We start from the raw sequence: 22,986 nt of genomic DNA, 5'->3' as shown, positions 1-22,986 counted from the left end.
AGTACAACAAAACACCACGTTCATAGATAGAGGCTAATCACAGCCTGCTATCACAGAAACTGGCACTAACCTGTGGCAGCACTTAGAGTAAGCTCCCATACACTACCGTTTAAAAGTTTGGGATCTGTAAGATTTTTAATATTTATAAAATAAGTTTTGTCTGCTCACCAAGATTGCATTTATTTAAATGAAAATACAGTAAAAACAGTTTTATTGTGAAAAATGATTACAATTTAAAATAACTGTTTTCTATTGGAATATAATATAAAATGTAATTTATTTCTGTGTTGGAAAAGCTGAATTTTCATCATAATTTATCCAGTCTTCAGTGTCACATGATCCTTCAGAAATCATTTTAATATGATGATTTGCTGCTCAAGAAACATTTATTATTATTATCAATGTTAAAAACAGTTGTATACTTTTTTTTCAGGATTCCTTGATGAATAGAAGGTTCAAAAGAACAGCATTTATCTGAAATACAAAGCTTTTGTAACATTATAAACTGCCATTCAAAAGTTTGGAGTCAGTAAGAATTTTTATTTTTATTTTTTTAAGAATTTAAAGATTTTTTTTTTTTTTTTTTTTTTCAGCAAGGATGCATTAAATCGATCAAAAGTGACAGTAAAGACATTTAAAATGTAACAAAAGATTATATTTCAAATAAATGCTGTTCTTTTGAACATTTTATTCATCAAAGAATCCTGAAAAAAAATATTGACCACAAATAGTTTGTACATCTGTACACAATAAATGTTTCTTGAGCAGCAAATCATCATATTAGAATGATTTCTGAAGGATCATGTGACACTGAAGTAATGATGCTGAAAATTCAGCTTTGCCAACACAAGAATAAATTATGTTTTCAAATATTTTCAAATAGAAAACAGTTATTTTAAATTGTAATAATATTTCACAATATTACTGATTTTACTGTATTTTTAATTAAATAAATGCAGCCTTAGTGAGCAGACGAAACATCTTTTAAAGACATTAAAAATCTTACCGATCCCAAACTTTTGAACGGTAGTGTATGTATGTAGGGCTAAAGCTTAGAACCCCAAAGCAAACACAAAATGCTTTGTAATACATGCCAAACAGGATAAATGTTTCACAAAACAGATCTGAGATCTGTAATGAACCCTAGAGAATGAGAGCTAAAATATTTAGCATCGTAACCTCAAACTTGAACATAATTCAAAGGGCTAGGAACTATACAACCTCACATGGACAGTTATAAAAAGGGTGATGTAACAAACAAACAAACACCTAAACCTAGCTCTAGCCTAGCCACTAGCTAAGGCCTACTGGGCCAAGCAAAGCTTGGGCTTCATTTGAATCCCTCAAATATGAGGAGAAAATGAAGCACTGAAGTGACGAGTGCTAACTCAAACCAAACTAAAGTATTAGCTAAGCTACTCTTCTAGTATTAGAGAAGCTACTCTAACATAGGAGGCTACAAGATAGCAGCCATAAAGCGGCCTGCATGTTTTGAAATCTAGTCAACCTAATGCTACAGTTATTTTGCCCAAAGAACCCCTTCTAACTTTACTGACTACATGCTCAGGAAAGGTATACAGGAAAAACAAGGTCTAGACTTTTTATAAACATAAAAATATAGATCCAGCTTACCTTCCTGCGGCTCGAAGAACGAAGAAGAACATTATTTTTATGCATGAAGAAGGATGAAATCAAAAGTTCTTTTAAGCCTAAAAGCAATTTCACTCTCAAGCCAGAGGGCGGCCTTTAGAAAAAATATATCAAAGGCCCAGCCGTCAGCCTAACTGTAAAAGAAGCACCTGAGCAAGTAGAGAAACTCAAACTCAGGAGGCGGAGGAAGAAGGGGCGAGGGCAAATGCAAAGTTGCCCCTGCAACGAGAGGGAATCGATCACAGATGCTATTGCAATCACCTCCTCAAACCTGCTTCTTCCTCCTCGAGTCCAGCCGTCTCTGTGCCTCGCTCTGAAAAGAGGAGGTGCCCAAGCGGCCATACTGGACCTCTGGCCCTGGCTCAGAGCCTCAGCTCGAGACGGGCCAGCCTCATGATAAACTACATGTTTAGAAAAACTATACAGGAAAACAAAGTCTTACTTTAAAAGACATAAAATATAGACCCATCTCATGTTCCTGCGGCTAAAAGACCGAAGATCCTAATACTCCCTTTTTTTACATGAAAAAGGATAGAATCTAGGGTTCTTTTAAGCCTAAAAAATCCTCTCACTATCAAACCGAAAACCGCATATATATATGCGTATAAATACATGCATAATACATATACAGGTGCTGGTCATATAATTAGAATATCATCAAAAAGTTGATTTATTTCACTAATTCCATTCAAAAAGTGAAACTTGTATATTATATTCATTCATTACTCACAGATTGATATATTTCAAATGTTTATTTCTTTTAATTTTGATGATTATAACTGACAACTAAGGAAAATCCCAAATTCAGTATCTCAGAAAATTAGAATATTACTTAAGACCAATACAAAGAAAGGGTTTTTAGAAATCTTGGCCAACTGAAAAGTATGAACATGAAAAGTATGAGCATGTACAGCACTCAATACTTAGTTGGGGCTCCTTTTGCCTGAATTACTGCAGCAATGCGGCATGGCATGGAGTCGATCAGTCTGTAGCACTGCTCAGGTGTTATGAGAGCCCAGGTTGCTCTGATAGTGGCCTTCAGCTCTTCTGCATTGTTGGGTCTGGCATATCGCATCTTTCTCTTCACAATACCCCATAGATTTTCTATGGGGTTATGGTCAGGTGAGTTTGCTGGCCAATTAAGAACAGGGATACCATTGTCCTTAAACCAGGTACTGGTAGCTTTGGCACTGTGTGCAGGTGCCAAGTCCTGTTGGAAAATGAAATCTGCATCTCCATAAAGTTGGTCAGCAGCAGGAAGCATGAAGTGCTCTAAAACTTCCTGGTATACGGCTGCGTTGACCTTGGACCTCAGAAAACACAGTGGACCAACACCAGCAGATGACATGGCACCCCAAACCATCACTGACTGTGGAAACTTTACACTTGACCTCAAGCAACATGGATTGTGTGCCTCTCCTCTCTTCCTCCAGACTCTGGGACCCTGATTTCCGAAGGAAATGCAAAATTTACTTTCATCAGATAACATAACTTTGGACCACTCAGCAGCAGTCCAGTCCTTTTTGTCTGTAGATGCTTCTGACGCTGTCTGTTGTTCAAGAGTGGCTTGACACAAGGAATGCGACAGCTGAAACCCATGTCTTGCATACGTCTGTGCGTAGTGGTTCTTGAAGTACTGACTCCAGCTGCAGTCCACTCTTTGTGAATCTCCCCCACATTTTTGAATGGGTTTTGTTTCACAATCCTCTCCAGGGTGCGGTTATCCCTATTGCTTGTACACTCTTTTCTACCACATCTTTTCCTTCCCTTCCCTATTAATGTGCATGGACACAGAGCTCTGTGAACAGCCAGCCTCTTTTGCAATGACCTTTTGTGTCTTGCCCTCCTTGTGCAAGGTGTCAATGGTAGTCCTTTGGACAACTGTCAAGTCAGCAGTCTTCCCCATGATTGTGTAGCCTACAGAACTAGACTGAGAGACCATTTAAAGGCCTTTGCAGGTGTTTTGAGTTAATTAGCTGATTAGAGTGTGGCACCAGGTGTCTTCAATATTGAACCTTTTCACAATATTCTAATTTTCTGAGATACTGAATTTGGGATTTTCCTTAGTTGTCAGTTATAATCATCAAAATTAAAAGAAATAAACATTTGAAATATATCAGTCTGTATGTAATGAATGAATATAATATACAAGTTTCACTTTTTGAATGGAATTAGTGAAATAAATAAACTTTTTGATGATATTCTAATTATATGACCAGCACCTGTATATATAAATGTATATATAAATATCTATATCTATATCTATCTATATCTATCTATCTATATATATATATATATATATATATATATATATAAATATATATATATATATATATATATATATATATGTAGGAGGTGAAAGAAGAAGAGGAGAGGGTAGATATAAACCACCCTTTAAGTAGCTGGGGGATCGATTACAAACGCAAAGGTGTTTACAATCGATCACCCATCTCACTCTCACTTCTTCCTCCTTCCGTCTGTCTGGCTCATATCCATATCTGAACAGCCCTTCCGATCTCAAACGCGGAGATCAGGAAGGAATGAAAAGTCTATGGGAGCTGCAACTTTCAAGAATAAAAAGGAACTGTTCGTCGAGCCATCCGTGCACGGCCCCTTTCTTAACGTGCTCTCACGGCAGCTGCAGCCCGCCAAAAAGCGTGTCCAAAAAACACAGCAGCTCCACATACCCCAGCAGCCAGAGGAGCGCTCGCTATCGGACGTGATGACATCAAACACGGACGTCACTGTCATCCAGCCACTCATCCTAGTCAGCCCCGGGGAAGCCGAGAGAGAGAATACAGTTCTCTCAAACTTCCCAAAGAGCTCACCTGCGAGCCCTATGATTGCAGCCGCCGTATTGCCTCAGCACACACGGGGCTAGAATCACCAGGCACAGATGCAGACACCTCTTCCCTCGGGAATATTGTCGAACAAGAACAGACCGTCCTGATAGGTAGACGCTCACAGTAAACAATATTTAATATTAGTAAACACATACCCCAGCAGCCAGAGGAGCGCTCGCTATCGGACGTGATGACATCAAACACGGACGTCACTGTCATCCAGCCACTCATCCTAGTCAGCCCCGGGGAAGCCGAGAGAGAGAATACAGTTCTCTCAAACTTCCCAAAGAGCTCACCTGCGAGCCCTATGATTGCAGCCGCCGTATTGCCTCAGCACACACGGGGCTAGAATCACCAGGCACAGATGCAGACACCTCTTCCCTCGGGAATATTGTCGAACAAGAACAGACCGTCCCGATAGGTAGACGCTCACAGTAAACAATAGACAAACACACAGAAAAAATGCCAGAAATGTGTAAATCAAGTGTCAAAAAACCCTGGGACATGGATGAACACATTCTCCTGAACGTTTGCAAAGCATATATAGAGTAATTCCTTATTGTGTTGAAAATAATGGCATAGACAGAACAGTCCCGAAAGACAAGAAGATGTCGACTGCTTCCTCAAGCACTCCCTTATTCTTCCGGGTTTGCGCTATGATGATGTCATAGGCTGTCGCCGGCCATTAGGATTGGAGTTGTGTGATTCTTTGGCATTCGGACACCTGTCACGAGTGACGGTAAACACGGTAAACACAGAGCAAGTTCCCTTTCGAAAGGGAACCTATGTATTTGAAAATAATTTATCACTTTTTACGAGCACTACAGAAAAAAAAAAAAAAAACATTGTTTAGCTTTCTGTCCATTCTGAATATTAATTTTTCATCGACTTCATAAGCCACCATGTCATTATGTCCATTATCAGATGTAAACATGCAAAATTAACCACTCCCCCCTTAATATTAAACATAAAAGATGCCATTATTTACCATAAAGTGCAAACCATGTTCCTTTATACCTTTCACATCTGTCATCTGCGTTTTCCCATACTTATTTCTCCCTTTCAGTGTTTCATCACACCTCTCTTTATCAGTTCCCTTTCTATCATCTCCCATTCACTCTCTCCTTTACCCTTTATATTACCATTTACTGTATACCGCATCCTTAGCTACCAACACTATAACATACACCTTCCTGCTTCATCCCCCTCTTTCCCACAGCTTCAAATGATCTTTCTACTTAATCATAAATATAAATCCATCATGAATTGCTCATTAAGCTGATGTGTGCTGAACTTTTTAACCATGAGCCATAATATCTGCCACTCGGATAAATAAGTTATACACAGATATGCACAGAACTGCTGTCTACTAGTTCATATGTCAGAATGCTAACAAGATGCTGTATTTCTCTCCCTTTTTATCTGTAAACAGACCATAAAGCCATCAGACATTGCTACGGTGCGAACACTGGGCAGACCGCCCCACCTCATCATGCGTATTATGGACTGTGTGTTGTTACTCTTCCAGAGGAGAGTGAACACGGTGAAAATTGATCCTGAGAAAAACTGCACCATGCCCTCCTGGCAAGAGTCACTAAAACTCATGACTGCTGGGAACTTCTTGGGCAGTCTACAGGTATTAAGTCTACCAGATACCTGGACCATTCTTTTTATTTATTTTTTTCCTCCTTAGGTGATGTAACATAATATATAGTCAAAGTTTTTTTGCATTAAAAAACGGCTTCTTTCATCCATATCAGCCCATTGTGACAACAAAGCAATCTGTCCAATTGAAGTAATTATGACTCCTAGTGAATAATCAAATCTACACAGGATTTTATGATGAATAGAAAGTTTAAAAAAACAGAATTTTTATATATATATATATATATATATATATATATATATATATATATATATATATATATATATATATATATATATATATATATATATGTATAAATTTATTCTATATACATATACCTTCTCTTAATATATGTATGTATATTACTATATTACTCACTCATGTGATATTGTGTTTATACACCAGTTTGACAGTTTAACAGTTTAGCCTAAGCCTCTGTTACTAATTCTAGAACTAGTAACGAAGGAATGTTAAGTCGCTTCATTGAAACTGTAACATGTAGAGAATTATGAGAGTGAGATCGCCTGAGATAGTGTATATTACCTGCATCTAGCTGATATTTTTCAGGTCAGTCTTAAATTCATAATCACAAAATCGGTTTGAATGTCCACTGAGGAAAGTGATATATTTGTCCTTTTAACATTAAAGCCATTCCCACGACAGCGCTAGTCAATGCATTTGTCGGTTGCGTTTTGTAAGATGTTGTTTAAAGTAAGAACATGTCCTTGTTTCCTTGTTTCGGTCAATTTCAATATAGAAGTCTTTGTGACTGACTGACTCACTCATAAAGACAGTATTTGCTGCCATCTAATGGCATATTAATGTAACATTCACTGAAATCTAAATCACTAGCGGACTCTATCTCAATACCACAAAAATATGGCATGTTATTTATATAACATTATTTATTGAACAATAATATTTAAATTAACATCAATAGCCATTATAACAGTATAAGAAGTAAAATAAGAAATAAGCACACGCAAACAGTTCAGTCAAACGTACAAAAGCAGTGCTCTAGTTAGTACAGGATTTAATTTCAATGTAAATATAAAGTTATGAAACTTTGCCCATCCAATCCTTTTTTTCCTCATCTCAAGAAATATCTGTGTACACACAAAACCACTGAAACCGACTCAAAACGATGTAGTATACATGCCAGATCAGTATGTGGTGCTGTAATTCTGCCACAGGGATACACTAAAAATGGAAAATAAGACTTGGAGCATGCGCATAAACCTAGCACACTCTAGGCCTATACAAACTTTAGTAAAGCTTAGAAATAAAGCTTTATTTTAGTAAAGCTAATAGGCTCAGTAGCTTCTGCGGCACAAACACAAGCATGTAGTCCTCTATTGTTGTTGTTGTTGCCGTTTTGTGCTTTTAGCGGTGTCTGACTAGGGTCGACATGTGGGGTGATGACATCATCTTTTCACAAAATATACGGATAGGCTGTACACACAAAAATGCAAAGGAGTCATTTTCAGATTTATGCACTCTGGGACCCGGTTTCAAAAAATAGCAGTTTCACCTTCTGAAAATACCAGATCTGTATGGACGAAACACCTATTCGATACAAATTTTTTGCGTATACAGCTAAACTCGCCTCCATGTGGATGGGCCCTTAATATAAGCCAAATCTATTAGCTCTGGAACAAGTAATAGATTAATTACTAGATTAATTACTAGATTAATTACTAATAGAAAGTATTGGAACATCCTTCCAAATCATTGAATTCAGGTGTTCCAATCACTTCCATGGCCACAGGTGTATAAAATCAAGCACTTAGGCATGCAGACTGCTTCTACAAACATTTGTGAAAGAATGGGTCGCTCTCAGGAGCTCAGTTAATTAAAGTGTGGTACCGTGATAGGTTGCCACCTGTGCAATAAGTCCATTTGTGAAATTTCCTCAATACTAAATATTCCACAGTCAACTGTTAGTGGTATCATAACAAAGTGGAAGCAATTGGGAACAACAGCAACTCAGCCACGAAGTGGTAGGCCACGTAAAAAATCACAGAGCGTGGTCAGCACATGCTGAGGTGCACAGTGTGCAGAAGTCGGCAAATTTCTGCAGAGTCAATAGCTACAGACCTCCAAACTTTGTGTGGCCTTCAGATTAGCTCAAGAACGGTGTGTAGAGAGCTTCACGGAATGGGTTTCCATGGCCGAGCAGCTGCATCCAAGCCTTACATCACCAAGTACAATGCAAAGTGGCGAATGCAGTGGTGTAAAGTACACCTCCACTGGACTCTAGAGCAGTGGAGACGTGTTCTCTGGAGTGACGAATCACGCTTCTCTGTCTGGCAATCCGATGGACAAATCTGGGTTTGGCGGTTGCCAGGAGAACGGTACTTGCCTGACTGCATTGTGCCAAATATAAAGTTTAGTGGAGGGGGGATTATGGTGTGGGGTTGCAGAGTCCTGACCTCAACCCGTTAGAACCTTTGGGAAAAATTAGAGTGGAGACTGCGATCCAGGCCTTCTCGCCAACATTCAGCTCTGACATCTAATCAATACAATATCTTTCACACATTCAATACTGATATATCTTAGAACATATTTTAAAGGCTGACTGTTTGATTTTAAGATAAGGTTCCATGCATGATCTGTATCTTCTCAAAACTGAGCAACAAATATAAAATAATATTGTCATTTTCAAGAGTTTCAAATATGTAATGTATTCTGTACAGAATGTGTTACTCCAACTATTGTTTTGTCCTGCAGCAATTCCCCAAAGACACCATCAATGAGGAGGTAGTGGAACTCCTCTCTCCGTACTTTGACATGGTAGACTATAACATAGAAACAGCCAAGAGGGTGTGTGGCAATGTTGCAGGTCTTTGCTCCTGGACCAAAGCAATGGCTGCCTTCTTCTCTATTAATAAAGAAGTGCTTCCTTTGAAGGTGAGATCTCTTGATCTTTTTTCACAAGTGTGCAACTATGGAAAAAGAGAGAAAAAAAAAAAAGAAGGAAAAAAAAATGGGGTTCCCTTTCGTGGGAACTATCGACGCTACGTCAATGACGTGATGGGAACCCTCTGCATTTTGTGTTCGTGAAGCACCTCTGTATCCAACCAATGAGAAGATGTGACGTCAGAGGCGGGTGACGTCACGGACCAGGAAACTATAAAGCATACCCAGAAACAGAGAACGCCAGCTTCTGTTGTCTTCAGCAAGCGCTATCTGTATCTTGTCTGTCTTATTTACTGTTGTTTGTCCCTGCACATTGCATACACTCATCTCTTCGTCTGAGGACAAGAGTTTCACAGTCACAAAATAAGACAAATATATATATATATAAATGGCGGAAAAGCAGCAAAACTTTACTAAGTGTGTTCCTCCCTGTCCGCGCTTCATTACGGACGGGGATATACACGATATGTGTGTAAAATGCCTGGGAGTTGAGCACGCACAGGCAGCTCTCGAGGGAGCTGTCTGTGTGCACTGCGAGCGGCTCACTCTCAGAGTGCTGCGTTCACGCCGTGGGTCCGGTCCCGCTGCTGCTGAGGCACAGCGAAGGCTGCACTCGTGGGGTTCACAAATGGATTTAGCAGAGGGGGGAGAGACGGGTCCTGCCCTATCGCTCCCCTTACCTGCTGAACCCAGTGTCTCTCCTCTGGTGGCGGAAGCACGCGCTGCGGTTTCTTCCCCCCGGAGAGAGACACCGGCACTCAACATGTCTTCCTCCGAGGAGGTTGATGTGGAGGGTGCCGAAGAAGGAGATGAGGGACCGCCATCCTCATCTCCAGCGCACGAGGAGCTTTTGGAGGTAGTGACCAGGGCAGTTGAAAAGTTAAACATAGACTGGCCCGTAGAAAAAAGGGAAAATCAACCTAAAAGCAAGCTTGATGAAAGATTTCTTCCAACGCGGTCACTACCCCAGCGCCGGGGTCTGCCGTTCTTTCCCGACCTCCACACCGAGGTGTCGAGGTCGTGGAAGAGACCAGTTCAATACCGTGTTTACAGCCCCCAAACATCATTATACAGTAACATCATGGGGCTGAAACACCACGGCTATGGGGCGATGCCTCGGGTGGAAGAGACGCTCGCGAGCTATCTCTCTCCCGAGTCTGCATCGTCCCTTAAGACCCCGACGTTGCCCACTAAGCCATTAAAAACAACCTCCAGCTTAGTGGGCAAGGCTTATTCGGCGGCAGGTCAAGCGGCGGCATGCCTGCATACTATGTCTATCTTGCAGGCATACCAAGCCGACCTGCTGGGGGAAATAGATGAGAGTGGGGAAGCATCATTTGAAGCCATTCAGGAACTTAGAAAGGCAACAGATCTAGCTCTCCGGGCCACCAAGGAGACGGCCAAATCAATCGGCCGCTCTATGGCAGCCCTGGTGGCCACGGAGAGGCATCTATGGCTTAATTTATCCGACATCAAAGAAAAGGATAAAAACGTCCTGATGGACGCGCCGCTGTCTCCTGCTGGCCTGTTCGGCGACGCAGTGACATCTGTCGTCGACAGGTTTCAGGAGACACGCAAACAGTCAGTGGCGTTCCAAAAGCTTCTCCCCGTCGCTCTCATCCCCCCGAGACTGCTGGGCGGGAGCAGTCTCGGCCGATAGCCAGCTCCTCGGCGCACAGGGCGCAGCAGAAAGCCAGTGTGGCCACCCGGGCTCCCCCGCAGAAAGCTTGGGGACCGGGGCGGTCAGCACAGGCGAAGCCTTCCGGGGGTAGGACGGATCTGAGGACCGTCATTATCTCCCGGAAGGCTTCCAAGAAAAGGTCCTGACGCCAATCATTTGGGACCTTTGAGGGCAGTCCCCTCCGGGGTAATTCAATTATCATCTCGGGCGCCCACTCTACCCCGGTGCCCTCAGGGGGCCGTCCTGCCAACCCTGCCACCCAGCGTGCGTCAGGGCGCAGCGGTCTCCACCGATCCTCCGAGGGGGATCGGTCAGCGCTCGATTCGTTTGTCTGCCGGTGCGCCGCGCCAGATGAACGAGCCAAGTGCTCAAAAAACACCAGAGACCAGTCTCGAGAGACTGGTTCCCTTAGTAGAATATATGGAAGAATGGAAACGTCTCCCGAACATTTCGAAATGGGTGCTGCTCATGATACAACAGGGTTACAGAATTCAGTTCGGTTCTCGACCGCCCAAGTTCAATGGGGTTCTCCACACAGTGGTAGCCCCAGAGCAGTCTCTGGTGATGGAACAAGAAGTTACGACGCTTTTGCAAAAAGGAGCTATAGAGAGGGTTCCTCCTCCCAGCAAAATGTCAGGCTTTTACAGCCGTTACTTCATTGTTCCAAAGAAGGATGGAGGGTTGCGTCCGATCATAGATTTACGTGTGTTAAATCGATCTGTAAAAAAGTTGAAGTTCAAAATGCTCACACTCAAACAGATTATACCACAGATCAGGTCCGAGGACTGGTTTGTGGCAATAGATCTGAAAGACGCCTATTTCCATGTATCCATCCATCCTTCTCACAGGAAGTTCCTCAGGTTCGCTTTCAGGGGCGAAGCTTACCAATACAGGGTCCTTCCTTTCGGCCTATCCCTATCACCCCGCACGTTCACGAAGTGCGTGGATGCAGCGCTGGCTCCGCTGAGACTCCAGGGCATCCGCGTACTGAACTATATCGACGATTGGTTGATACTAGCTCAAACAGAGCGACTAGCAGTTCAACATCGAGATGTTGTTCTGTCACACATAAAGAAGCTTGGGTTGAGACTCAATGCCAAAAAGAGTGTGCTGGTCCCGAGTCAGGTTGCGAATTATCTAGGTGTAATCTGGGATTCCACCACGATGCAGGCGCAATTGACTCCTGCTCGTGTGAATGCCATTCTCGGGGCCGTGAATGGGGTGAAGTTAGGCCAGTCACTCACTGTAAAACAGTTTCAGAGACTGCTGGGTCTGATGGCAGCTGCGTCCAACGTTATTACTATTGGCCTTCTGCACATGAGACCCTTACAGTGGTGGCTCAGGACCAAGGGGTTTTCCCCGAGGGAAAAATCCTTTTCGCATGATCAAAGTCACGCGGCGATGCCTTCGTGCTCTGGTCATGTGGAAAAAGCCTTGGTTCCTGTCCCAAGGACCCGTGATGGGAACTCCTCGTCGTCGCGTAATGCTAACGACAGATGCTTCCCTCACGGGCTGGGGGGCGATCATGAGTGGTCGCTCAGCTCAGGGTCTCTGGGAGGACCACCAGCTCTCCTGGCACATAAATCGGCTGGAGATGATGGCGGTGTTTCTAGCTCTAAAACACTTCCTCCCAGACCTGAGGGGAAACCATGTGTTGGTCCGCACGGACAACACTACGGTGGTCTCATATATCAACCACCAGGGGGGCTTGCGGTCTCGCCTGCTATGCAATTTGGTCAGCCGCATCCTCCTGTGGGCCCAGGGAAAACTCCTTTCACTGAAAGCGGCATATATTCCCGGGCGGTTGAATGTGGGAGCAGACGCCCTGTCGAGGCAGGGCGCGAGGCCGGGGGAATGGAAACTCCACACCGAGGTGGTGGAGTTGATATGGAAAGTCTACGGACGAGCTCAAGTCGATCTATTTGCCACAGAGGAGTCAACTCAGTGCCCTCTGTGGTACTCTCTGGAGCACCCAGCACCCCTAGGGCTGGATGCTATGCTACAGACGTGGCCGAGGCTACGTCTGTACGCATTCCCCCAGTCTCGTTGCTCCCGGGAGTTCTGGACAAGGTTCGCCAGGAAAGGGCCGACATAATACTGGTGGCTCCTTACTGGCCGACAAGAATATGGTTTGCGGACCTAATATCTCTCCTTCACGGCTCTCCAATGGAGCTTCCTCTCAGACAGGACCTCCTGTCTCAAGCAGGCGGCACGATTCTCCATCCCCGCCCAGAAATGTGGAAGCTATGGGCCTGGCCTCTGAGGGGGCAAGGCTCATAGAATCTGGTCTCCCAACCGAGGTTGTGGAGACCATCCTTCAATCCAGAGCTCCCTCCACGAGGAAGCTGTATATGTACAAGTGGAAACTGTTCGCCACATGGTGTGGCCAGCGTAATATGGACCCCGTCCACTCTCCTATTAGCTGTGTGCTACAATTCCTTCAGGAAAAATTTTCAGAAGGCTTAACCCCTTCAACATTGAAGGTATAAATTGCAGCCATCTCGGCTTATCATAACCCTGTAGGGGGCTCCTCGGTGGGTCGAGACCCCCTAGTCATACGCTTCCTCCGTGGTGCACTGAGGTTGAGGCCTGCGGTGCGCACAAAAACTCCGACCTGGGACTTATCTATTGTGCTCCAAGGGTTAGCTGAGGCTCCCTTCGAACCAATAGAAGAAGTGTCAGATAAATTTCTAACACTAAAAACAGTCTTTCTGTTGGCAATTTCTTCCTTGAAAAGGATTGGTGATTTGCAAGCACTGTCAGTTGCTCCATCATGCTTAGAATTTACGCCTGGTATGATCAAGGCTTTCTTACATACTAGACCGGGCTACGTGCCAAAGGTCCCCACTAGAGTCCCAGGTCCCATTGTACTGGAGGCTTTCTGTCCTCCACCATTTGAAAATCAGGATCAGGAAAAACGTAATCTGCTTTGCCCTGTGAGGGCGCTGGATGCCTACACCCACAGAGCTGCCCTGTGGAGAAAAACAGATCAATTATTTGTATGTTACGGGTCCCCTAGAAGAGGGGGCCCAGCATCCAAGCAGAGGATGAGCAAGTGGGTGGTCGAGGCCATCTCACTTGCATATAAAGCAGTGGGACAGCCATGTCCCTTAGCCGTTAGAGCTCATTCTACAAGAGGTATAGCAAGATAGCAGCAAGATAGGTCTTGCAAGATAGCAGCCAGGCACTTGAAGATACGGCGTAGTTGGGACAGCGTTCCCATCACGTCATTGACGTAGCGTCGATAGTTCCCACGAAAGGGAACGTCTCGGGTTACGAGTGTAACCCCTGTTCCCTGAGTAAGGGAACGAGACGCTACGTCGCGTTGCCGTACCTCCTTCATACCTGGAGCGCTTTGCTTCAGACATATTCCAGAAGCTGGCGTTCTCTGTTTCTGGGTATGCTTTATAGTTTCCTGGTCCGTGACGTCACCCGCCTCTGACGTCACATCTTCTCATTGGTTGGATACAGAGGTGCTTCACGAACACAAAATGCAGAGGGTTCCCATCACGTCATTGACGTAGCGTCTCGTTCCCTTACTCAGGGAACAGGGGTTACACTCGTAACCCAAAACGTTTTGTTCAGTGGAAAATTATTTCTTGTTTCCTATTAGAAATCCTTGCTGTAATTGTCAGTTTTTCAGGAGCTGGATCATTCACAACTCTCTCCATCACCCTCAGGCTAATCTGGCAGTGCAGGAGAACAGGCTGACCATAGCTAATGTGGACCTCCAGACAGCCCAGGCAGAACTGGATGCTAAGCAAGCAGAGCTGGATGTAGTTCAGGCTGAGTATGAGAAAGCCATGATGGAGAAACAGGTAACCACTGTGATAGATAGATTAGGGCAGGGGTACAGCTTATCAGGGTCTTCAGGATTACTAGAAACTTCCAGTCAGGTGTGTTGGGGCAGGCTGGCACTAAACTCTGCATGGCGTTCACCCTCCAGGACCAGGATTGGACACCCCTGGCTTAACGTCAAATGCTGCGTTCACGCCATGTCGTAATTACCGTAATTGCGAGATGACAACATATTGTGTTATACTGGGAGCTGGTCACATCCTCAGACTGAAAATGTTTCTATGGAAACACTATCAACACCAATATGAAGCAGTCAGGTGGTACAGCAGTCGCGTGGTACTCAGAAAAGTCGGAGCTCTCAGAAAATTCCCATTCCAACATCTTGTGATTATGGTAATTACGGCATGGCGAAAACACCTAAAGCTACTTCATTATCATGACACAAATAATCTAAAAACAGGGGTTTTGATCAGCAAACTTAAATTAAAGAAAGAAAAAGATCAAAGAAATCACTGACAAAATGTTTGTTGAGTTTCTTATTTGATCTATAATAATAATAATAAATACTTTATTCATCCCTTTTAGGGAAATTCAAGATTCCAGCTGTAGCCCAAAGAACCACAATCCAGAATTTTCTAATTATCTCTCTAATTATTCTGTGAAAAATGGTGAATCAGCTGTCTTTTAGTGCCTGAAGTAAATACCCAATCACTCATTAGCATTTTTGCATAAAATTGGATGTAATGAGCAATTTTATAAATACAAACTAAACCCATATTGCAGATGAATCATTCAGGCTTGTACTCTGTGTGCCTCTACAAAATTAATACTAACTTTATAAATGGTTTGAAGCAAACATCAATGTTCCAATTCACAATGTATTAACGAGCCTTCCTAACACTTCATAATTTAGTTTATAATTGTGTGATTAACAGCTTGTAACTCACTGATCCTTTGGGGTTGATTTATATCAGGCCTGATCATACCTAAGAGAACAGATGTTTACTTAAACCAACGAATTTGAATAAAATTACAAATTGACTTTAAACACTGTAATTATTTTCCTAATTTTCCTGTGAATGACCTTTCATCGTCATATCTAATAAAAGGCTCAACATTAAAATGCAAAAAAAACAAAAAACAAACAAAAGGCTAGCTATAAGATAGCGTTATATTAGTTCTCACAGATTCAGTTTAGAGTATCAAATGTAAAGTAACACTTTGATACAATAACATTTTATGCAAATTAAAGGTGATTTAAGGTTTTCAAGGTTTTTTTAAGGTTTTTAATGGTTTAAGTTTTATTTATTTATTTATTTATTTTATACCATGCATACAATCTCTGTACTGCCTGACACTATTAATTAATTTTGTTAGGTCACATTAAATGACACTCAATTGAATTGACACTCTCACTCTTGATAAGAGTCAATAAATGTGAGCAAGCACCCAGCTGCACAGTCACAGAATTAAACTTTTTTTCTTACCTCCTCACTCTCTTTCTCTCTCAGACTTTACTAGAGGATGCAGAACGCTGTCGACACAAGATGCAAACCGCCTCTAGTCTGATCAGTGGGCTGGCAGGAGAGAAAGAGCGTTGGACACAGCTTAGTAAAGAGTTTGCTGCTCAGACCAAACGACTAGTTGGTGGGTTTTTACATAAAATCTTCAGGCATTTTTTTCCCCAGAATTTTCAGCCCTACCTTTTGGGGTCTTAGAGTTTTTAACCTAACATTACTGGGTTGTCTTCTTCGTAAGTGATAAGCTTTCAGTCCAATATATGTCTATTTGCCAAGAATTATTTTTTACAGAAACTGAGAATGAATTCTCATGTATTAAAATAAAAATTTTGAATAGAAACTGCAAAGCCAAGATATTGTATCAGAAGAGCTTATTAGCATTGTTTGTTGAGGTAAACATCACTACTACTGCAGCTCAAATTTAAAATTAAGGGTTTGAACAAACCTTAAACATTACTCACGTTTAAGGTTTGTGTATAACTCGATCTGTACCATTTGTGCTATGAACGTAAAAGTTAACTCAAATAATGCAACTTCCTGCTATTTTTTTTAATTGATCCAACACACAGTTTTGCCCTAGTGGATGATAAAACAGGCAAAAATATCCTATAACCCTACAAAACGTACAATTCTACAGGATATGGGTAATTGCCAGGTCTCTGCTACTGTATATGGTTTAATCGCATTGCAATGCAGTTGTTAGGTTCATCTGGGTAGTTGCTAGGGTGTTGCTATGGTTGTTAATTACTGGCTCAAATCAAAGTAGTACACCCCTCTATATACTCTGACCTGAGCCATATCTAGGAACCGGAATTATAACAGAGTTATACTTTTTTTTTTTTTACCTTTTTTTTCCTCTTTTGACTTGGGCCCTTAAGCAGCCTCCTGCAACTCCCTAAAGTGTTCTTATCCAGAGTAGTGTTGTGTTATTACAATTACTACTGTTAGGACAGTTTTTGCCAGGAAAATTGACAATGGAACCGATATAAAAGGTTCCGAGTACCGAGGGGTGGAATTATAGAATTGTAGAATTGTAAGTGCAAGATTATTGTAACTGAAGTACTACTCATATTTACTTCAGAAAATTTCAAAATCCAATGATATTTTTTTTATTATTTAATTTTACATTATCCATGCTCAGGTGATGTACTGCTGGCTACAGCCTTCCTGTCCTACTCGGGCCCTTTTAACCAAGAGTTCCGCAACCTCCTTCTCACTGATTGGCAAAGAGAAATGAAGTCCCGCCGAATTCCTTTTAGGACTAATCTGAATCTCACTGAGATGTTGATTGACGCTCCCACGGTAAGCGAATGGAATCTACAGGGGCTGCCCAATGATGACCTGTCCATCCAGAATGGGATTATTGTTACAAAAGCTGCCAGATTTCCCTTGCTGATTGACCCCCAGACCCAGGGAAAGATCTGGATTAAGAACAAAGAATCCAAGAATGAGCTTCAGGTAACCACTCAGAATGAATGATTTGTACATTAATAACAATATGACTTTGTACAATGTGGTTCTTCAGTGTTTAATTTGTCGCAGACACGTCAAGCTACTCATTTATTGTAAGTAGCCTGTAACTACAACCGAGCTACCTATCTGAAAAGTAGTTAGGTATTACAATTACTAATAAAAACTACTGAATTTAAATACATTTGTATATTGTATATAAATAACATAGTGATGAACAGCAGCATATATTGCTAAAAACAATACATAAAATGCTACACAGACATCCAGTTTGTCATGCTACTTGGTCAATGAATAAAGTAGCTTGTTACTGAAAATACTGAGAAGCTACACTGTTTTATACTTTTTAAGTGTCAGAAGTAAAGAATAACTTGATATATAAAACATCTGCAGAATTAAAAGTAAAAGGCCTGTATTCATGTTGAAATCTAATTGAATATGCACAGCTTGCACTGATACATGGTTTCTTTTTAAGAGGTCAGACAAATTTTTCAGTGGTATGACCTCATAACAAATCACCTCCTACTCTGGTAATAGCTTTCCCCAGTAGCAGAACTTGAGCTGGGTCAGTAATGAGGTTCTGTTGTTTTCACAGATCACCTCACTGAATCACAAATACTTCAGAAACCATCTAGAGGACAGTTTATCCTTAGGGCGTCCCCTACTGATTGAGGATGTTGGAGAGGAATTGGATCCTGCCCTGGACAATGTCCTGGAGAAGAACTTCATCAAGACTGGGTCCACATATAAGGTACTGTTAGAGGAGCTCAATAAGCAAAAGAGGAGTTTGATCAGTCAACATTTCGGAAGGTTATGCACCTTTTTCACTGACTTACATTAAAGAGTTTCAGGTTTCATTTTGTACCCGGTTTATAGAAAGTGACAAAAACATAATGATTATTTGTATGTATTTTCTCCTGTCTTTTTTATATGAACAGTTCGCCTATATAAATCAACAAATAGGGAAGAAAATAGGGGCGTTGTCATTAAAGGGAACATCATTGTCCTCAGCAGTTCCATTGATTTTCAAAAGAAGAAAAACAAAGAAAGATGTTGCCATATTTTTCATTAAATTTTCACTAAGAAATGAGTGAGAGAGCTTGAGAAAATATTTGTACAGAACCTCTGCTCTTCCTCATTATTTTCAAAGCTAAATTATAGAGAAAACAAATTGGAGCTGTATTTTTTGTCCTTCATTATGCTTACTTGGAAAGATATCAAAAGCGTACAAAATCATAAACAAGCAGGACATAGCAAGTAGTCTGAACGAATAGTTCATAATTAAGTCTGGAGTTTCTGTGCTGTTTTAGTTCCTGGCCAAGGTGATGACATCAGCTGCTCAAGCTGTTTACTGCTTGTGTAGGACACGATTGTGAGTGACAGCCGTGATCTTTCGGGCATCTTTCCTTGATCTCATTATCAAATCTCCAGTCACTTGAAAAATGTGACGCTTCTTCACCGTCACACACAGCAGCTGCCTCACACGTTCAAAAAAAAAGTGAAAACAGCAAGCAGCGGCGAGTGCTCTGACAGGTTTAACTACTAGCTCTATAAATACAGAGGTGCAAACACCTGATCACACATTTTTTATAGCAGAGACCGAATGAGAGACATTGACATCGTTTTATACATGTCAAACCACTGTATAATCACTATTTCCACTAATTGGCACGGAAATAAAATGAGTTTCTCACTGTTGAGATAATTGGCATATTATTTTAAACAACTTCACCAACACCTTTTATGTTAGGAAGGTAATTAACACAACTATCTTTAGTACTTTCTCTCTAAGAGTATTCTGATAGAAGCATCTTGAGTTGGGGCTCTGTTATCCTCTAGTACACGGGTGTCCAAACTCAGTCCCAGAGGCCTACTGTCCCCCAGAGTTTTGGTCCAACATGCATCCAACACCTGCCTGGAAGTTTCTTTTATGCCTAGTAAAACCTTGATTTGCTGGTTCAGGTGTGTTTAATTGGGGTTGGAGCTGAACTCTGCAGGACAGTGGCCCTCCGGGAGCAGGATTGGACACTCCTGCTCTAGTTTGTCTTTACTCCCCAGATGTTTTTATTTTTTATGCCAGAGCAGCTTTTCACCTGGAGTTTTAATTCTGTTCTCTGACTCATTAATGTCATCAGGTGAAAGTAGGTGATAAAGAAGTGGATGTAATGAAGGGTTTTCGTCTCTATGTGACCACCAAACTGCCTAATCCAGCATACACCCCTGAGATCAGTGCACGGACGTCCATTATCGACTTCACTGTTACTATGAGGGGTCTGGAAGATCAGCTACTGGGCAGAGTTATTCTCACTGAGAAACAGGTATGGGCCCTTTCAACTCATATGTGCAAAAAAATGGGTGTAGGAATGATCTAAAATGTGTGTTGGGGGCACTATTATACCTTTATAACTTTGCTTATGAATATTAATTAGGTGATGTAACGTTCACCCATTAGTCCTTGCTGAAAGGAAGATAAGTGGCCACTAGCCAAAGTACTACTCACCACTTCAGCATTTGTTCAGTCTACTGCCAAAATGGCCAGAGGCCAATGGCTTCTGCTTCCTGTTTAAGTCATTGTTTTAATTGACCAGTGTTTTTTTTGTAAGACAAATTGACTGTTGTTTTTCACATTTGTAGGTTAATTGTATTGTAATTTTAGATAATGCAGGCTATGACATGCAATGTAAAGTTTTAAGTCATTAATTAGAGAAGTATATTAAAAACCTTCTGTTGGTGAATTCAAAGACATGATTTATTCAGTAGCAGGCTGGTGTTTCTCATGGCTCAGGCTGGTGTCCCTATGGTCCTAAATGGAAAAAAAAGAAAGAAAAAAAAACTAACATCCCAGTGATGTTTCTATGACAGACAAGCATGAGGGAGAGAGCGCTTCAGTCATTTTTAGGGTCACTGGACAAAGAGCGTGAATTGCGAATCTCTGTTCTCTGAAAGACCACTAACGTTCAACATAGTAACAGAGACTAATCTCACAAATCTCTGCTGTTTCTTCCTCAGCACTGCAAAAATTATTCCCTGCAAAATATTTATTCATTCTTAATATATATATATATATATATATATATATATATATATAATTTTTTTTTTTCATTTTCAAGTAAAACATAAAAAACCCTTAATACAACTCATTTATATTAGAAGTAAAATTTATAACTAATTTAAAAGGTTAGTTCACCCAAAAATGAAAATTCAGTCTTTAATTACTCACCCTCATGTCGTTCTACACCTGTAAGACCTTCGTTCATTTTCAGAACACAAATTAAGATATTTTTAATAAAATACGATGGCTTAGTGAGGCCTGCATTGCCAGCAAGATCATTTCCTTTTTCAATGCCAAGAAAGGTACTAAAGACATATTTAAATCAGTTCATGTGAGTACAGTGGTTCAACCTTAATATTATTAAGTGACGAGAATACCTGTTGTGCGCCAAAAAAAACAAACTTTATTCAACAATATCTAGTGATGGGTGATTTCAAAACACTGCTTCATGAAGCTTTAAAGCTTTACAAATCATTTGTTTTGAATCGGTGATTCGTAGCGCTAAAATCACACGATTTCAGTAAACGAGGCTTTGTTCATCAACAAGTGTTTTGAAATTCCAATAGTTCACGTGACTTTGACAGTTTGATAAAGCCCCGAACCACTGATTCGAAACAAAATATTTGTAAAGCTTCACTGAGCCATCGGATTTCATCAAAAATATCTTAATTTGTGTTCCGAAGATGAACGGGTGTCTTACGGGTGTGGAACGACATAAGGGTGAGTAATAAATGACATAATTTTCATTTTTGGGTGAACTAACCCTTTAAATATATCCAACTTTATAAAGATATATACTGTACAATCACCTTAAACAATTTGCACTCAAAAGCTATCTCAACTGCTTGATATATTAATACTTTAGCTGCATACATGTGGTATATAAAAATCTCTTCATGTCTCACACTTGGCAGATTAAAGCTGGGCAATAATATAGTATATATCGCTTCACATGAGTGAGACATGAAGAGATTATACATTTTAAACAATGTGTATTGTGAAAAGAGCTATACAAATAAATGTGACATAGTATTGTTTGTTAGTTTCTTCTTATTTAAGGCTAAAACGAACAAGTTTTATTCTCAAAATGAAATTAAAGATGAACAATTCAAAAACAAGTCTTATCATCGCATACACTGCTGGTGTTTTAAGTGTTTTATGGTGTTTGGTATGAAAGAAATGTGCATGGCACCTTAAATTGGAGCTACCCAGAGCTACTGTATGTCAAGCTCATAAAAGACCAGAATCAAAGCCACAGAATCTTGCAATACTGCACATTATGGAGAATCGCTGTAGTCTCGGCTCATTTCAGCCTAGCACAGTCAGATGGGCTTTGGTAGCACCTGCAGATTACCAGGTAGAGAAAATTAAAGTGCCATTCAGAACATATTCACTGTTGGACATTGATTTGTCAATCAGGAATAAGGGCTGACATGTTTTACACTCAGCGTAATAAGAGTACAGATCCACATGTCGCCAAGCCCAGCACTGATCTGAATTATAATAGCTTTATGGCCTTGCCTCTGGCTAGTTAGTCATCTCTGCCTGATGGGGAACTGTGTTTTAGACTTTAGACTATTAATATCGAAAAGGGACATTTGGACAGCAGAAAAAAAAAAAAAAAAGAAAAAGAAAAAGGGTTTCAAAAGCTAACCGAGCAAAATTTACTGCATAATACACTATCATGCTATTCTGAAGCTAGAAAATTATGTTTTTTACTCAGGCTCATGGCTAAGCAGCATGAATAACAGACCAGTGAATGTCATTTCAAGACTTACTTCAGTGCATTGACGAAAATATAAGTCTTTGACTTGTCATGTACTACATATTTTCTAAAGAATATTTCCACTCAAGTACTTCTGACAGAGAACTCTTTTTAGTAGAAAGAATAGAAACAGGAAATGGCTGTTGACAACCCATTTGATGTTGCTTGGTTCCATTAAAATTCACATTTTTTTCAATATGTTTTTGACCTTTTTTAAAACCCTGAAGGTTCAAAGTAATTTCAACTAAAATGTTGTAAAATATTGTAAAATGCATTAAACATTTTATAACAAATAATGTATTTAAGTTTTAATAAATTTGTGCTATCTCAATCTTATTTTTGTAAATGTTTTCATTGAAAAGATGAAGCAATGTAAATTATAAACATTGATTTAAAAGTGATCACTTAAAATATGTGTAAAAGAATAATTTAGGATAGAAATATATCACTATTGCATAATCACATTTTAATGTTTTAGAATAATAAACACTTTAGTTTAGTCTGTTACACGTTACATGTACTTACTATGGTAATAACGGTCAAGTATGCATAATTAGTGCATGTTATTAGTTGATATTTTTAAGTACTTAAATGTATAATACCACTATAACGAGGACACCTAAATAAGTGTAAGATAAAACAG

The 22,986-nt window shown here is 40.7% G+C and overlaps 1 protein-coding gene across 2 annotated transcripts in view; it reads left to right on the top strand.

Moving 5' to 3' along the window:
• Positions 1 to 22,986, top strand: part of dnah5 (dynein, axonemal, heavy chain 5) — a 184,869-nt gene that overhangs the window by 123,194 nt on the left and 38,689 nt on the right. For both annotated transcript variants that reach the window (XM_067392512.1, XM_067392504.1), the window contains 7 exons: positions 5,926 to 6,129; positions 8,869 to 9,048; positions 14,419 to 14,556; positions 16,048 to 16,183; positions 17,198 to 17,514; positions 18,122 to 18,277; positions 19,662 to 19,844. In XM_067392512.1, the coding sequence (XP_067248613.1) occupies positions 5,926 to 6,129; positions 8,869 to 9,048; positions 14,419 to 14,556; positions 16,048 to 16,183; positions 17,198 to 17,514; positions 18,122 to 18,277; positions 19,662 to 19,844 (1,314 nt within the window). The remainder of the gene's footprint in view (positions 1 to 5,925; positions 6,130 to 8,868; positions 9,049 to 14,418; positions 14,557 to 16,047; positions 16,184 to 17,197; positions 17,515 to 18,121; positions 18,278 to 19,661; positions 19,845 to 22,986) is intronic.

The sequence above is a fragment of the Chanodichthys erythropterus genome, chromosome 2 (genome assembly GCF_024489055.1).
Source record: "Chanodichthys erythropterus isolate Z2021 chromosome 2, ASM2448905v1, whole genome shotgun sequence".
Taxonomy (NCBI): Eukaryota; Metazoa; Chordata; class Actinopteri; order Cypriniformes; family Xenocyprididae; genus Chanodichthys; species Chanodichthys erythropterus.
This window is presented reverse-complemented; position numbering and strand designations above follow the sequence as displayed.